Source organism: Lytechinus variegatus, chromosome 11 (assembly GCF_018143015.1).
Source record: "Lytechinus variegatus isolate NC3 chromosome 11, Lvar_3.0, whole genome shotgun sequence".
NCBI lineage: Eukaryota > Metazoa > Echinodermata > Echinoidea > Temnopleuroida > Toxopneustidae > Lytechinus > Lytechinus variegatus.
This window is the reverse complement of record NC_054750.1, coordinates 9,385,014-9,403,819: the sequence shown is the minus strand read 5'-3', so window position 1 is coordinate 9,403,819 and position 18,806 is coordinate 9,385,014. Positions and strand designations below refer to the sequence as shown.

The following is an 18,806-nucleotide window of genomic DNA, read 5'->3' as shown; positions in this document are numbered from 1 at the left end:
GCCAAAGTTCATTGACCCTAAATGACCTTTGACCTTGGTCATGTGACGTGAAACTCATGCAGGATGTTCAGTGATACTTGATTAACCTTATGTCCAAGTTTCATGAACTAGGTCCATATATTTTCTAAGTTATGATGACATTTCAAAAACTTAACCACAGGTTAAGATTTCGATGTTGATTCCTCCAACATGGTCTAAGTTCATTGACCCTAAATGACCTTTGACCTTGGTCATGTGACATGAAACTCTAATAGGATGTTCAGTAATACTTGATTAACCTTATGGCCAAGTTTCATGAACTAGGTCCATATACTTTCTAAGTTATGATGTCATTTCAAAAACTTAACCTCAGGTTAAGATTTGATGTTGACGCCGCCGCCGCCGTCGCCGCCGCCGTCGGAAAAGCGGCGCCTATAGTCTCACTTTGCTTCGCAGGTGAGACAATAAAACTGCCCATGTGTGCTTATCTAGGATGATAATTTTGAGGGCATTCAGCTTTTAATCTGTTTCATAATTATTTTTGGGCTTATGAAATGTAGACCTACAATTTCATGAGTTCAGCACTCTCTAAACATTGAAAGTTTGCAAAGAAGACCAAACAATGAAGCAGAAAAGTCAATAAAAATACTGTGTCTATGACTTCCAAAGCACCACTTATACATCTGAAATCGTTTTTTTTTTGTCTCAGAAGAAAATGATACAGAAAACACCTTTTTCAATTTTAAAACTTTGAAGTGTGGAATCCCTATCAACTTTCAAAACTTATAAATTCACTGGTTCATACACGCAAGATTCATTTTCTAATTTGAAGCATACCTTATTTTGGATAGATTTTTTTAAACACAAAGTGAAAATAAACACAAGTGTAACTTTTTACGATAGCACAAATAAGAATATTCATTGAACTGTTAAAGCTTGGCGGGGAAGTTTGATATTGCAGTCACAAATTTGTGCTAGTGCTTGCACCTATAGGTAGTAAATTATACTGCATATTTGATCTGAACGATAGAGAAAAAGTCGTAGAACCTTTGGAACTTGAACCTGTCACCTACTGATTGCTTGTTAGCACTCTACCAGTAGGCCATCACTGGTCCATGATATATGCACAAATACCACACAACCTCCGATCTTTTAATCTGACTTGTATGCATTTTCTTAGATTGAATATACAATCTCATTCACTGGGTGCAAGCAAGACATTTGGATCTACAATAGAATATTCATTGGGCCGTATTCTGAACTCGGGTATGAATTAAACCCTGGTTTAAAGTAGTGGTTTAACTATGGAGAGCCAACTGGAGCACAAACCCCTAACAGTACACATTCAATTTATTAACTCACATTGCATCCAAATTGTTCATATCTGTCTGTGAATGATGACTGAAGTATTTTTCTTCATTATGAAAGCAAAAGGAGACAAAATAGTAAACATATGAAATATACAATTTCAACAGAATTTCTGAATTTTTGGCTGCCCATAATTTTAGTACTGAGTTAGACCGCAGTCTAAGTTAAACCCGACTTCAGAATACGGGCCATTTTATAGAACATACCTTTCTGATTTGCCATTGTGTTACTCTACCATCAGTAGAGATAGATACTAAGACTTCTATTCTCTCATCATTAGAGGATCCTCTTTCCTTATCAACCCATTGTAGCTGCCAGACAGGAGCTGCATGCTTGGAACGACTTTCACTAGAAGAAAAACAGAAAATTGTGCCATATGAAGTGTTGAAGCACTGTAATAATAACTGTGCATTATGTTGCACAATTTCTATAGTATACTCAACTGCACTTTACAATACTAAAACTATTGAAATAGTTAAGTAAACAAAAAGTATGATTGAATTGTTACTATGGGAAAAGGGGACCTAATATATCTACAAATTATATAACAAGTGGAATGCCTCTGGCTGTCTCACCTGCATCACGCAATTCAAAATAGCAGCAGTGCTGACTTTGAAAACTACTATAACTCGCACAAGATGTTCAGTGATACTTGGTTACTCTTATTTCCACGTTTTATGAACTAGACCAATACACTTTACAGAGATAGGATAGTAATTCAACAAATACCCCCAATGTGGCCAAAGTTCATTGACCTCACATGACCTTTGACCTTGATCATGTGACCTGAAACTTGCACAGGATATTCAGTGATACTTGATTACTCTTATGTCCAAGTTTCAAAAGTCAGATCAATAAACTTGCAAAGTTATGATGGTAATTCAACAGATACCCCCACTATGGCCAAAGTTCATTGACCCTAAATGACCTTTGACCTTGGTCATGTGACGTGAAACTCATGCAAGATGTTTGGTGATACTTGATTAACCTTATGTTTAAGTTTAATGAACTAGGTCTATATATTTTCTAAGTTATGATGACATTTCAAAAACTTAACCTCAGGTTAAGATTTTGATGTTGATTCCCCCAACATGGTCTAAGTTCATTGACCCTAAATGACCATTGACCTTGGTCATGTGACATGAAACTCTAATAGGATGTTCAGTAATACTTGATTAACCTTATGGCCAAGTTTCATGAACTAGGTCCGTATACTTTTTAAGCTATGATGTCATTTCAAAAACTTAACCTCAGGTTAAGATTTGATGTTGACGCCGCCGCCGTCGCCGTCGGAAAAGCGGCGCCTATAGTCTCACTCTGCTATGCAGGTGAAACAAACATGATTTATTTAATGAAACTCTCTTGAAAAAGGTAGGTTTTTAATTTAGATTTGAACAAGGTAACAGATAATGCGAGTACATTCAACTTAGTGGTGGTTAATCAAGGTTATGTTAGTTAACCAAGTTGCAAACAGGGACCGGGTGTACTGATTGATAAATTTCTCTATTCATATTGTATTTCTTGCATGATATTAAATTTGGAACCTTAGAAGAACAGAAGAAAACTAGGAAAAGATGATTTTCATATAGGATTTCTCAAGTTTCTTGCTTGAATTTATTAGTCTGTAATGTTATGATATTGTCCTGTTTCGATGAAGGCTGCCATATTTGTTTCCAACTTCGCCCCTCACCCTAAAGTGGCACTATAAAAGCTCATATATATATTGTGTCAATAGACAGATCTTTTTTCAAATTAATATTTATTCCACATACCCATGTGTGCTATCAATAATAATAATAATATGCAATTTTCATAAAGTGCTTAATACAAATGTTTCTAAGTGCTGCATACTATTACCCCAGCCTTAGCAAGGCTACCCTGATCGGACGCATTGAGCATTCAAGGAATTACTTCCTACTGGGTACCCACGTACTACACCTGGGTCGAGAGTGGCAAACGTAGATTAAACGCCTTGCCAAAGGACGCTAGTGCTGCCTTTGGATTTGAATCCCAGACCTTGTGGTTCAAAGTCCAAAGACTTATCCACTGACCTACAACACCTCTATTCTAGGTTGTTGCTTCTCTTGGTACTCTCTTTTCACTTAGTTTTCATCATTTGATGGCTTGTGGGATCTAAATCTACAATGATCATATTTTAACTTGATTTTGAAGACTTTTCTCTCAAATTTCTCACAGAACCAGCAAAAATTCAGTTGGATCAATTATAACTGATTACAAAGGAAATTTTTGACAGCTTATATAGATTAACTATGGCAATTTAATGTGAATACTTACTAGCTATCAAGAATTGGTTCGTCACTAGAAGCTCTTACATTGTATATTGCTACTGTGCCGTTATAGAGACCAACCTGTAAATAGAGGAAATTAAAAATAAACATTGTCAATTAACAGAATAGGTGTGGATAGATCAGATGTAATCCTGCACCATGGAATGTGTTCAGGATTCTAATTTGAGCTTCCCCTCCTTTCTGAATCTTCAGGATTATCAAATACGAGAACTTTCAGTTGAATTAGACGTACAGTTTATGTAGCCTACATGTAAACACCTAGGCCCGTATTCTGAACTCAGGTTTAAATTAAACACTGGTTTAAAGTTGTGGTTTAACTAGGATAGCCAATTGGGGCACAAATCACTTACAGTACACATCCAGTTTATTATTTATTATTTGTTGGCCACCCATAGTTTTGATAAGATTAATCACAACTATTTGTAAACCGGGTCCCAGATTTATCCCCGAGGGAATCATTCACTCTAAAAGAACACTTAAAAGGAAATACAAAACATTTTATTGTCTAAGTCTTAGATCTATTTTTGGTTCTTCCCCCCAATTCTCATTCGGTTAAGGTTTAGTTAGGAGTTTGTTATGTTTTTTTTTCTCATTGAATTTGTGATTATATGATGTTTTTAATATTTCTTTAAATACAATTTTTGTTATGGGTTGGCCTCACACAAGGTTTTTTCCTTTTTGGTCATTACCTCCCTCATTTTCTTTAAATTTGATGTTCACTGTATTTACATTGTCTCTTTTTAATGTATTTTTATCTTGATCTCTTGAGGAGAAATAAATGAAACTTGAAACTTGATACTTAAAAAAAAAGAGACAACAGAGAAGTGGAACAGAACACTAAACATTTTGAAATACAAAGTGGTCTATTGTCAGAACGTTTTGTAAGTCATTGAGTAAGTCTTGCAAAAATAAGTGTGTTATATAGTTCCTATTTTCACTCTGAAATTGCCAGAATATCTGATAAGAAAAAAATCTTTTATTTAGAATTTGTCACTATACAATCTTGGATAATACATGGCCTATTGCAGCATCTATGTCACGATATAAAAGCATTCATCAAAATTTTATATGAAGCAAACTGTCAACAATTTCATATTCGGGAATTGATAAACAAGATGAAAATACCATTTTCAAAATTTGATTAGGATGTCAATGTTTATGATTATGTATATGTAAATGTTTGTCTTGTTTATAATAAACAAGACAAGATTATCTTTTCTGAGTATTTCTACTTACTGCTAAGAGATTTGGATTTGAGCCTGAGAAATCCATAGCAGTCACTCCAGCTTCACAGTTAAATACTCTCTCTGGATACTGTGAAGTAGATAAAGGGAAGAATAGTGAGAAACAATGATCAATTTCATACCGTCAAAAAATATTACCAAATAAGAAGAAAAGTTGAATACACTGGGAAAAGATATGAAAATTTTAGTACATAGGCTACTTTTCTTACTTTTGATTTTAAATTACACTTTATTTTGTAGCATTTAAAGGGGTGATTGAAAAAGAATAATTGATTAGCTGTATTTTGATAAAGGTTACACCTTTTAGAGGGTTTAAATAACGAGAAAACAGAAAACGTGTGGAAATATTCTAAAAGGGCATATTCCACCAATAAAAGAAGTTACATTTTTTTTTTTTTTGGGGGGGGACAGGATATTCTTACCTCAGGGTTTTTGAGTGACCAACAGCAGGCCAAACCTCCTTTCTGTTCTGTAAAACCAAATTGACCATAGCCGACCGCTATCAAATCCTGCAAGGAAGAAAATAGGCATAACCGTTTCATTGTAGAGAGAAAAACACACAAAAAGGATGTTGGTTCTACAGAAGAGATAAAAGGAATCTATGTAAGGGATAATCATCTCAAACCAACAAAAGGTTGTCAGCACCATAATGGCAAATTTTGTCAAATTAGTATTGTCTATTTATCTTTAATAGAAATGGAAAGTTTCATTATCTATCATGTCTCAAAGCTTGAGGACATAATTCGCCCAAGATATATGTTTTCTTAGCCATTTCAAAATGACTACTAATTCCCAGAGTTCTTGAGTGGTGCAGCGCTTGTGTTATAAACCTCCATTGATTCAATTTAGAATTTATCAAGGTAGTGACTGGCTTTTTTGTGACAGTACAAAGAACAAGATCTTGTCCTGAAATGCGCCACACTACAGCTTCTCTTCCGACAAGACAATGTAGATTATTTAATCCTCTGCTGTTTTCTTGTTGCAGAAAAAGTGATATTCATGGCCTTTGGTTAAAAACTTGGAAGGTTCTTCAAAGCAATCATTCACACAATCCAGCCATACAATCAATTGCTTATATTTATATGAGGGTCTCACTATTCTTACTGGATTTCCTTTATTCCATGCCATGCAGCTGACATTCCTTCCTTTCGTAAGACTACAGGAATAAGCCCAAAGCCGGTCTAAGTTAGGACCAAGCTGGGTGAGTGCGACCTGGTTGGCTGTCGATGCGGGAGGAGCCGAAGGAGCTGTTCCTGCGGTAGGTAACGAGGCTTGGCTTTCCGTCTCTTCAGGTTCCACTCTGTCAACATCTATTCAATGTAATATACAATGTCAAAAATTGCAATGGAAGGAATTAGTTTTTGTTCAAGAGTTCTAAAAATCACTTTAGATGAGTTATTTTTGTGCCAAAAAATATTTGGCTCGAGGGTAGCTCTAAATACGCTATATCACTATTATGAAAGCAATGGATGTCTATAAAGCCCCTTGAAGGAGGCAAGAGTTCTAAAAATCACTTTAGATGAGTTATTTTGTGCCAAGAAAATATTTGGCTGGAAGGTAGCTCTAAATACTCCATAGCTGAACTATTATGAAAGCAATGAAAGTCTGTAAATCCCCTTGAATGAGGCATTTTGATCACTCTCGGTCTGAAAATTACCTTGAGGCAGAAGCTGAATTCGGTCATTTTTGCATGAAAATCAAAAAGAAAAAAAAATCTCCACGTGTCCAGTTTTCGGCTAATGCTAAAATGTTACTCTGTAGTGATAAATTTACTTTTACCTCACCATAACATCAAAGGTAGAATGAGATTCAGTGAAGTGTTCAAACAAATTCAATCAAAAGAGAAAAATCTTAAAAGTATTCAGTGAATGTCACAAACAACTTTTATGTTCTTGTTAGAGTATACATAAAACAAGGGATGGGGTCAAGACCATCCAAGAAAAGTTGATTTGAAGAAATTACAATCATAAGACAGATTTTATCTAAATCACCGCATCCCAAATTTGCATACAGACCATGATGTGTATTAAACTATTTGTGAAAATAAGCAAAACTTAAAAATGCCATAATTTTCTTTATTTCATGTCCAAATTTGATGAAGAAAATTTTATTGTCATGCCTGTTTGAATCAATTAACTGTATTGTTGGGGTGGACTTGCCCTTTAAGTTCTCCTTTCTTTCTTGTTACCACTCTGATATACTTATTATAAACAAATCAATTTTTTTTTTACCTGGATAGATAGGTAGGTTCCTATAGGCAGCCTGTTTGTGTTGCAGTATGTTCATTGTTACAACTCTCTCCATTACAAACAAATCTTCTTTTAGCTCCTCTGACTGAAAACAAATTACAAATGAATATTTTAGGATCAATTGACAGATTTTCATGAATAAAGTTTAAAGCTTCAAAAATGCATACATCTATACGATTGCTCTCAGAGACAAATTTGTTATCTAAGATCACTGACAACATCACTTTATGAAATGCGCTATGCATTCACGGAATACCTCCTCTCTTTGAAATATAAATGAAAGACTGAAAATAATCTAGAATTGGCCATTTGTACACACACAATGTGTTTTCCAGTTTTCTATGGCCTGAAATGCATTGTTAGGCCTGGGCCCCGTCTTACAAAGAGTTGCGATTGATTTAATCAATCGCAACTATGGAAAGCCAGCAAAGTCAACAAGTAAGATGCATGTTTGTTTTTAAAGAAATTCTAGGTATGAATGTATATCCATAAATTCATTGATTTCTTTGACAATTTGATGTGTTCTCCTCCATTTACAAAGGACATTTTGCAAATTTCCTGTAGACAAAATTATGACACCAATGGATTTCCATAGAGTTACGATCTATTGGATCAATCGTAACTCTTTGTAAGACAGGGCCCTGAAATCAATCTGTGGCCTGAGAAGTAGAATCCAGGATAAAAAGGACTTACTGCAAGAATTTCTTCATGTGACTTTCCTGAGCTTTCTTTTGTTTCTTCTCCTTCACCTTCACCCTCACCTATCTCAGACTCTACCATGGAAGCATTCACCATACTCGCTTTTCCTTCTGAGATGAAAATGAAATGAGCACGAAAAGATTACTTAGAGACAAGAAGTCATGCCTGCTGAGTTATATTAGAATTTCAGAAGAAATTGAAGGTAATTTTTGATAATACAGTGCGTATCAAAAAAAGGATTACACTTTGAAAAAGCCCTGGGAATTAAAAAATATACAACATGTGGATATCTTTATCACTTATAATCTTGGGTTTGGGTCTCATCTCTCCAATGGAAGTAAAAGTTATGACAGAATTTTACACTTGAGTGAGTACTGTCCATTTTTGGTAAGTGGTGCTCACTCAAGCCGAAATATTTTTTGACAGTTATATCGTCATTTGCTCAAATGGATCTGTACCAATGTTAAAATGTGGAAAAATCTTCAGGATATTACAGATGTGTAAGTTTACAGGATTTTTTCAAAGTGTAAACTATTTTTTGATACGCACTGTAGAGGTTTCCCACGAGCAGCCATGTCAGAGGGCTAACAATAAAAACTTGTGCATCAAACTGTGATAATTGTTGTACTTGTCTAATGCACAGATTGTTCTGTCCACTGTTATTATGATATCATCTGGAAACCCTCTACATATAAATAAACTTAAGAAGCGATCTTTTGTCTAAATTATGACAGAAAAATTCAAGACATCACACTGCACTAAAAATGGTGCTTCTTTCCACTTCTTTTTATGCAAAAGAAAAGGCAACTGAAAGGGGTTTGTACTCAAGTAGTTCAATTGTTTTGGAATTTAAGGTAAAGCTGAATTTTCTTGATGCTTTAAATCAAGATAAGCACAATTCATTCAGTTAACATTGCATATATTTTTTTCAGATTGCTATTACTAATACAAGTTTCCAATGTGATATACATTAATGATTCATCAATCTGCTTTTGGATCTTATACAAACATTTTTAACAATAAAAAGTAATAATGAATCCATTCCTAATTTATTTTCCATTCATATTCTACAATGAGACAATATGACATATGACAAACTCTACAAATGAGCATTACTGATTAAAGAAGTCACATTGCAAATATTACAAAAAGAAAAAGAAAAACAAAAACGATTGATACATATGGTACAAACAATGTAAAAAAGGGCCAATACTCAATAACCAAATAAAATTCCAGATAATGAAAGCAATCTAATGGGGCATTGCAAGAAACTTGCGATCAATCCCAAGTCTATTTTCGCTCCCGAAATCAAGCATATGCCGTGCAATTAATTGCAAATTTGTGATTGATTGCTAATCTGCTCCATGAAACAAGGAGTGTAATCTGATTTGCCATTTAAAAGTGATCAATCAACTGTAAAATTACAACAGAATATTTGCGATTGATTGCAAATATTTTCTTGCAACACCCCCTTGATCTAAATAAGTACCTCCTGTTTTAGAGCTAGTGTTCTTTCCAGAGTCTTCTTCTATGATGGAGCTGACACCAGACTTTGTACTCTTTGGTCTTTCAACTATCCTCTTCTTCTCTTGATCAGATTCATTGAATTCATATTCTTGAGCTGAAGATACAACAGGTAAAACAAAGTAAAATAAATATCTCAAATCTAATCAAACCGGGTGGGGGTTTCATAAAGCTGTTTGTATGTTAAAGGGGAATCCAGCCTTGGCCATAAAATGGTGTGTTGGGAAGGAGAAAAATAAATTAAACAGAATGGTGAAAGTTTGAAAGAAATCGGACAAGCAACAAGAAAGTTATTGCTGTTTTAAAATTGAGATCACTAATACTATGTAGATTTCAAATTGGCAACTAGGAGAGTAAATTATGATAAGGGGCAAGGACAACTTTCCCATAGGCCATGTACTTTATTATCAGGGATTTGTGGTTTTCTCCCAAGTACCCATTACCCTGGGGCTGTAATCTAAATATAATCCAGGTAGTATATTGTTTTATGTCCTCATGACAGAAAAATATAATTTGAAATAAAACTTTTGGGAAAAATGACAATTCAGCCATAATATGCATTGGAGTACATGGAAGAGTAGTCCTTGCCTTACATCACTATGACATCCCATATGTGGCCAATTTGAAGTCTCCATGGGTATAGTGATTACCAATATTTACAACTTTTAAAAAATTCTTAACTTTCTTGGTGTTTGTCCAATATTGTTCAAACTTTCAGCTATCAACTTGTCTGATTTTTCTTTTTCTTGTAAAAACAAGTTTTTATTTGGGTAGGATTCCCCTTTAAGAGGGACTTTAAAGGGGAATGAAACCTTTGGAACAAGTGGGCTTGTGTGGAAAGAGCAAAATGAAAGAATAAGAGCAAAGAAAGTTTGAGAACAATCGGTAAAATAATGAGAAAATAATGAGCATTTGAATATTGTGATCACTAATGCTATGGCAATCCTCCCATTGGCAATGCTACAAAGATGTGTGATGTCACTTGTGAAAACCTTTCCCTGTGAGGGACTATAAAATACCCCTAAAGTATCCCTTTTTGCTCTTCCTCATAGTGATACGAATTCCTTATCCATAATGTATTCTTTAAAAATCCGTATTACATGCCCTCTTATAGAAAGAATACATGATCTACTGATAGATGTGATAAAAGAGGCAGTTTAAGTGAATATATATAGAAAAGTAATGGGAAAGTTGTTCACAAGTGACATCACACATCTTTGTCGCATTACCAACTAGAGGATCTACATTATGATAATGATCTAAACTTCAAATGCTCATAACTTTCTTACTATTTATTCAATTTTCTCAAACTTTTGTTGATCTGTTTCTTTGATTTTTATGTTTTAACACAGGCTATCGCTGTTTGAAAGGTTTCATTTTCCCTTAAGAATAACTCACGAACCTATCTTTGCGCTAAATAATCACCAATGAACATTTAATGTTGAATATCATTTACCACCGGTCTTTCTTAACTGAACAGCTTTATGAAATGGCCTCCTGCTCTCAGGAGATATCAGTCTATGGGGAACAAAGTTTCATCCCTCTTCAATAACAACACTTGAGTTCTTGTACAATAATAATAGGCATTTATATGGTACCATTTTTTAGAAATAATCTATTCTGATTATCAACTCTTTGTTCGCTTGGCCATGAACCCCTCTGTGCTGGATTATTTTCAGGGAGGGAAACAATGGATTGTTTGTTTGAGCGTGAAATGCGAAGTTCGCGTGGTCATGAGAGTGTATTGGTGCGAAGTACGCGTGGAAAGGGTTAATATTACGTCTTAAGCTCGTGCTGCTGTTGCAAGCACTGTGCATTCTAGGAATTAACCTTGCTGGGAGCTCATTCACCTTAAAAGCCAAACATTGATTTACAGTCTACAAACAATTTTTTTTTTCTCACTGTAGCCTGTATCTCAGGAAGACGTCCATCAAATAATGCTACATGTTGCTAAACCAAGTACTTTCTATGTTGCTCTTGAGCAGAATTTTAAGTCAGCTCTGGGGAGCATTCTATGAAGCAAAATTTTTTCTGTGCCAATCACATGAAAGCTTTTAACAGTTGCCATTGAGAAATATCACTATTTGTATAATCATGTTTAGCTAAGCTGCCTTCGTTAAAAAAAAAAAAAAAATGAATGGAAGCCCACAATGGCAATGCTTTTAGTTGTTTTTTTTACTGAGAATTCAACTTTTTTTGTGAGATTTCCATAAGACATCCAAATTCTATAGATTTGAGGAAGTATTACATCACTTCAAGTTACAAATTCAATGAAGAAACTTGGTGAATACCATAATTGCATATAACAACATACAAGGTTGAATTCTACAAGTCATAACTTACAGTTGGCTTTTCTTTCCTGATCTTGGTATGTATCATACATATCCCAATTATTCACTATGGTTTCTTGGTCCTGTAATTAAAAAACAAAAGACAAAATTAGGAATTGGCTACTTTGATCTGTATTTAAATGCTGAATTTTTTTAGTACAGGTATGCTCTCATTTTAAAAACAGGGCCCCATCTTACAAAGAGTTATGATTAATCCCATCAACCACAACTATGGAAAGCCAAATACATCATCATCTTAAAAGCATGTTAGTTCCACATGTTTCCTAAATATGTTGCATATTCATACATTCATAGTTCCTTGAAAATTCAGTGTGATCCTCTTTGTTTACACAGGACATTGTGCAAATTTTCTGTGAGAAAAATTATGACACTGATGGATTTCCATATAGTTGAAGTTGAAGTCCTTGTTTCAATAAACTCAAACAATCATAGCATTTTGCTATCAAAAAGAACATACACCTTAAATATAGGGCAAATTGAAATGGGCGAAATTCTAGTACAGAAGTAGTGTGATTATTGGAACACAGTACACTTTAGACCATAATTTTGATTAAATTCATAAAACCTTATCATGCAATCTTAGCGTTATCAATGCGCAGTAACAAGAAAAATATGAAACAATTTCTAATGTGCAGTAATGATGTTGCTTGCTTTGCAATGTACTAGAATTCTGAACAATAATGTATTACAAACAAGAACTGTCAAGGCACTACAATGATGACACAAAATCTTTTCAATAAGTTCACCAACACTTTTACTCATGATTTTTCATGGTAACTTACAATGAAGTTTACTCGAGATGTCTGGATGTCCTTGTTCTTCGGGAGGTCGTTGAAAGTCTGCATCCCCCTTTCAGCATATCTGTCATTACCATCACGACTTTTGCACAGCTACAAAAAGAGACAATCAAAATAATTACAAATAACAATTAAAGGATGAACCTTAACCCTTTGAACCTTGAATTATTAGGGGCGGCCGTGACATACACCCTGAATTATTTGCACATAAATGACTTCTCGACCACATTCCCACAATCCTCCATGATTCGAGACCCAACGGCACCTTCCCCCCGCTTGTACTCGGACGAGCCGGCTGAAGTTGTTTGGCTTCTCGTAGACCTATATCAAATTTAGTGTCTGTTTTGGGCTCAAAATCACTGTTTTCACCAAAGTGAGATATACCAATTGCTTCCCCATAGTAAGCATGTGACTCGCCGCGTATTACACAGTGTGTTACCGCACGTACGACACGAGCAATCACAAAAAAGTGGCATATTTTGGCCATTTTTGAAGCTCAATCCTTCCGAAATCATTGCCCACATTGACTGAAATTATTGACTAAATATTCCTACACGTACTAGAAAGATGACGTCATTTTCTAAGATCACCTGACATTTAGAATCCATGCTTTTGAAATCACATGGCTGTAGGCCAGTATTCCGGCCTATCAGGTATTTGCGTGTTTTCTGGTAGGCCGGTATTCCGGCCTATATGGTTCAAAGGGTTAAAAGTAAATGCCAGTTGTGGTAACGATATCAAAATGAGTTCGTACAAAATCCAATGAAATGACCACCAAAGTGTCTGTATGTATAAATAAAAAATATGTGCCAAAGGATTCTGGAAGAAATTGTGTAATTGCTGAGAAATTAGCAAATAAGCACAGGATTTGGGTCAAGCGTCGGGCCGACATTCATAGCAATAATACACTGTCCCACGTGCACTTATTTGTGTTGGTGATCTTCAGTGTGAACATTATTCAGCGTAGATTTCAAGATTTCACAAAGTTCAGTTTATGTAACTGTACCAGATCTAGATCCTCGATGATATACTGACAATTAAGCCTGGTTTTACAGACTTTCTCATGAAATCAGTGTTTACTGCAACTACTGGTATTTCTCTTTACTGGTATTTCTCTTTAATTGTGTAAAGCTGGTGTACAACCTAATCATCAGTGCTCCTTCTTGTCAACGATTTTGACTGAGGACTTTGCTCTCAGAATATTAGATACAATTATTTCTGTAGCTTATACAGGTGTCAGGGAAGATCATTGATAAATGATTCGTTGGGAACCTTTTCTTGAAAGTTGCCAGCACTATCTGACTGAATTGACAACAGTGACAATTTCAATAATAAATCCTTGGTTTTGATTGGCTGATGAGCCACTGATCTATGACGAAATGTTTCAAGGTAATTGTCATCGAAATGTTGATTTGTTAGTTCTGGCAAAGTTTCATAACATGGTACCCAGTCTGTCTGTCTACCTCTCTCTCTCTCTCCTTCTTCCAAATCTTCTCTTACCTCTTTATATTTCTCATTCTTGCTTTTAATTGCTGATGCGTCCTCGGCATCTATTGACATACTGACTCCATTGATATCTAATAACCATATTGTGGCAGTCTCTGTCAGGTTGATTGGGATATATTTCTCAAGGTCTTCCTCTGTTAGATCTTCCTTTGTCTCCTCCCTTCGTGTCTGGATATCTATACAATGGATGGAAATACCATGAAGTATATTACAAAATTACTATTTTGTTTTTCTACAAACATTTTATGTATGAGCCTCTCTGAGAAATTTCATGAAGTTCTTTTCAAGAACTTCAAGAATTTAATCTACAACAGCTATATCATACCTCCGCAGCTTGACAAGCACAGTTCAAACTACAACCATTTGGTCTTGTTCGGATGAAACAAAAACAAGCCTTTTACAAATGCTTCTTTTTAACATGGCACCTACTCTATCAAATTTAATAGATATTCAACAGCATTCCATGTAATATAATCATAATAAGACAAAAAATAATTATGATTATTGAAGAGTTGTATTTTTTAATACTCCCATACTCAACCCCTTACAAGAAAATACTACACTGGTAAAAGGAAGTATGCAAAATGTAATGTGGTAATCATTAACAGTGTACCACCCCCTTTCATAAAACAATTCCTTTGATGAAGACATGACAATTATTTACCTTCTAAGCCACTCAGCATATCTTTCATAGATGTTGGTTCAGCTATCTCATCTGTGAAGGATTCTGTGTTAGATTGACTGGAAGCATGTGACATACTGGCTCCAAACACAGATCTATCGTAACACAGACAAAACAAAAGGAGACAAAAATTAACTTTAATCAGACCTAAATAAACTTAGACATTCTCCTTAGTTAACATCAGAGAATCAGTGCTCTAAGGCTCAGACAAAAATGGGTTGGAATTCATGATTGGAGGTGAAACCAAAAATGTCAGTCCAAACTTGATGCTAGGTTTTATCCTCTTTATTCAATATTCAAAGATAATGTACCAAAGAATTATTCAAACCTCCTTGTCAAATTCATGTTAATTTCTCATCTCATTTCACTTCATCTTTGTTGTCAACATTATTCATGCCAGGATTATAATCTGATCAAGGTAAATGATCTGGAAACTGGCTGGAATCTATCAAAGAATGGTCTAAGCCACAGTTAGGACAATGGTCAACTCAATTATTGCTGTGAGAATACCACTAATCATTTTTAATGAAGGTCCACTACAAGATGACCTATCTACTGCACTCAGTTGAAAATTGCGAACATTATACCAAACACCCTTTTCTCAGAAGTGTACACATCCAAATCTTCTCTGATTTAAAAATTAAGTAACTGTTTATTATTGATAGATGATTTTGAAAGAATTAGATATAACCCTTATAATTACCTTGTAAATGGTCCAGCAAAGCTTGTTGTTCCAGTCTGATAAATAGATGCTTGTGACATAAGATCAGTCGGCTAAAAATAAATTAAAGAGATAAAACGCAAGGAATCAATGAGACAAATTTTGGACCTTGTCAGATTCAGAATTAATAATAGCAATGAAGACAATTAACAAGGTGGAGGTTTCATAGTAAAATATTTCAGGCCCTTGCCTTTAGATCAAAGATATTGATAGTCATATATTTGTGTGTGGGGGGGGGGATCCATGGGACAACAGGGGGATGGGGGACCCGAAATTTGAATTTTGTACAGGAGAGGGTTATTTAATCTCCCATGGCAATAAATCCTCAATATATTACAGATGGTCAGGAGAAGAAGAAATAGTTACACATCGTAATAAATGCTAAGCAAATAATAAATTCCAATGTAAAGCCGAAAAATTATTGCCTGATGGTACAAGAAAAAGTGATATTCATCATTACAAGAGAGGTTCATATCTTATGCAGATAGCATTTGCAAAACAACTTAGCCTCCATCATACTTCAATATCATCAGTGACCTCACAAAAATGACAGCACAAATTACAATTACTTACAATTATTCTTGTCACTTTAAACTGTATCACTTTGATGAATTAAACTTAAAATAAACTACAAGTCTACATTATGTAATTATGCACTTATTCCTGTACATTTTAATGTGGGGTCATTGATTGATTTATTTTGTTTGCTTTATCTATGGTGTCTGCACACTTTTTTTTAAAGGGGAAGTTCACCCTGAAGAAAACTTTGTTGTAAAAATAGCAGAAAAAATAGTAAAAAATATTGCTGAAGGTTTGAGGAAACTCCGTTAAAAAGTAAGAAATCCGTTAAAAAGTAAGAAAGTTATAAGAGTTTAAGAGGGGAAGTTCACCCTGAAGAAAACTTTGTTGTAAAAATAGCAGAAAAAATAGTAAAAAATATTGGTGAAGGTTTGAGGAAAATCCGTTAAAAAGTAAGAAAGTTATAAGAGTTCAAAAATTTGGAATTGTGACGTCATAAACGAGCAGCTGCCCCATGTGTTATGTAATATAAAATGCATGAATTTCAAATTTTGTATGGTTCCTGATGACTTAATTTTGTTTTCTATTCATGATTGGGTGTAAAATGATTTGTCTATTGATATAAAAAAGGTACAGTGAAAACCATTTTCAATTTTCTGAGAAAATGATATTTCTTTGATTTTTTTACCATTCGCTATGTATGAATGCTGCTCGCATATGACGTCACAAATCAAATAATTGTAACTCTAATAACTTTTTAATTAATTGATGAATATTTCTCAAAGTTTACAATAAATTTTTTTGTCAGGGTGAACTTCCCCTTTAAAAGAAGAATCTAAGTTCTTTCTGAGAAATACAATACCTGTAGATAATTTGTTTGCACAAATCAACATCATATGTCAAATATTTGCCGAAGTAAAAAAACTTTTGTTTATTATGACCAGATCATGCAAAACATGTGTAATAGACCTCTTTTAAGTCAAGCTTCTCAAGTAAAACAGACTTTTATGGTGACTGGTCCCAAAAGAATTGTCTTATCAAGATTCGGCCAAGTTACATTAATTTCAAATTTCAGAAATATACAGCCCGCCTGGCTCCCATTCCAAGCTAAACTTTAATCATACATAAGAGGGACAGAGGTACTCACTGTTCCATGGCTTGATTCACCAGCATTGAAAAGCTTGCTTTGTTGTTGTTTGACTGAGGAGGGATCTGCAGCAATAAGGGGCTGTGGAGTGACATCTTGGCCCTCATCGTCTAATACCTACATTGCACAGAGGATGTCAGAACATCATGAAATGCTAGATCAGCATAAATAATCGCATGCATGTATGCTTTAAGAGCAAACAAAAGTTACATCTGTGACAGTTTATGTTGAATAACAGATATTCCATTCTCCTTTTTTATCAACTTTTCTAACTCATAAGTACCTCAAGCATTTATGGCACTACAATTATCATTGTTGTAATTCTACACCCATCAAACTATGGCGGGGTGAACATCCATCTGGGTCTGCAGAAAAAATACAGGTGATCTGTAGTACAAAAAAAATGTCAACCTTTTATAAGTTTAATGTAGTATTTTATGGGCTGAGAAAGTCATCTTCACTAGAGAATTGGTGTTTTCTATTCTCCCCAAAATATGTAAGGGAAGTGGTAAAAGTGGTATTTTTTTTCTGGTATTGCATTGCAATTTGCTATGCATTTTTTAAATCACTGATACACAACATTTCTTTTGTGTAGCAAGTTTTTATGTACTGTACATGTAGGACTTTACAGAATGGCAGTGTCATCTTTTCCCACTGACCAAAATATGCTAATCAAATTTATAGAAGTAAAATAATTCCCTTATTCATGAGCGTAAATGTATTCTTAAAAAATGTGTGATTGTTTTCTGCAGAATTTTCTTTTTTTCTGAAAACTTCCATTAGTTTCAAGAGAGAAAAGAACCAATAAAAAGAATAAAGCAAACAAGGATGCTGATGGCAATGCATTTTAGCTGGACAATAAATATAATGCCATTTAAATGGTTAAAGTACTGTAATCAGAATCTCAGTTCAGTTCACATCATTCACTTTCTTTTTTTTTCTTTGGTAAAAGACTCCAGTGGCTGAAAATTATCACAAGTACTGTAGAGTGTATCAAGGGGCTCCTATGCATCTGTCAACTTCAACCTAAATTGTTGTAGCAAACATTAGGGGAAGGCGGGGTAAGTTGAGCATAGGGGCAAGTTGAGCCACCAGCCCCAGGCCAATAATGAATGAGTCAGACCTTGTGGTGGTGTCATGTCTTGATGACCCATAGCATAACCCCTAACCCCACCACATTGTTTTCAACTTTGAAACAAAAAGTAGTTTTTTAGAGGGAAAAACATGAATTTCAGCCAAAAAAGTAAAAAAGAGTGTGAAATAGATAAGTGCTTTATAAACACACACGTCTTTGAATATAATAAAGACATGATAACAACATTATTAGTCCAGGTATGGATCTTCATTCTTGTCATAGTCTTTTATATGATGGATGCATAATAAATGTGTGGATACAAAATTATCACACTAAGTTCGGACTGGGGTAAGTTGAGCCAAACAGCATGGGGCAAGTTGAGCCATGGTAATTCCTATGGTAATGTATCTTAAAAAACAAACAAACCATAAAAATCAATTGAAATGCTGGCTGAAAGGAGCAAATTTACATGACTGCACTTTTCCTCTTAAAGGATGTTAGTATTTATATAGAATTAGCAAGTGAAAAGACTTTAATAAAAAAATTGACATGCTGGTTCTCCGCATACATTTTGTACATAGTTTTTGTGGCTCAACTTGCCCCAGAAGGTGGCTCAAACTTACCCCATATATGGGG

General features: G+C 34.7%; 1 protein-coding gene across 2 annotated transcripts in view; it reads right to left on the bottom strand.

Annotated features, from left to right (window-relative positions):
• LOC121424551 (dynein intermediate chain 4, axonemal-like) overlaps positions 1-18,806 on the bottom strand; it is a 33,275-nt gene that overhangs the window by 12,090 nt on the left and 2,379 nt on the right. For both annotated transcript variants that reach the window (XM_041620276.1, XM_041620275.1), the window contains exons 3-16: positions 17,096-17,212; positions 15,412-15,482; positions 14,691-14,803; positions 14,021-14,202; positions 12,506-12,613; positions 11,716-11,785; positions 9,338-9,469; positions 7,843-7,958; positions 7,132-7,234; positions 6,005-6,210; positions 5,323-5,409; positions 4,893-4,970; positions 3,643-3,716; positions 1,554-1,695 (exon numbers count right to left, since the gene is read on the bottom strand). In XM_041620276.1, the coding sequence (XP_041476210.1) occupies positions 1,554-1,695; positions 3,643-3,716; positions 4,893-4,970; positions 5,323-5,409; positions 6,005-6,210; positions 7,132-7,234; positions 7,843-7,958; positions 9,338-9,469; positions 11,716-11,785; positions 12,506-12,613; positions 14,021-14,202; positions 14,691-14,803; positions 15,412-15,482; positions 17,096-17,212 (1,599 nt within the window). The remainder of the gene's footprint in view (positions 1-1,553; positions 1,696-3,642; positions 3,717-4,892; positions 4,971-5,322; positions 5,410-6,004; positions 6,211-7,131; positions 7,235-7,842; positions 7,959-9,337; positions 9,470-11,715; positions 11,786-12,505; positions 12,614-14,020; positions 14,203-14,690; positions 14,804-15,411; positions 15,483-17,095; positions 17,213-18,806) is intronic.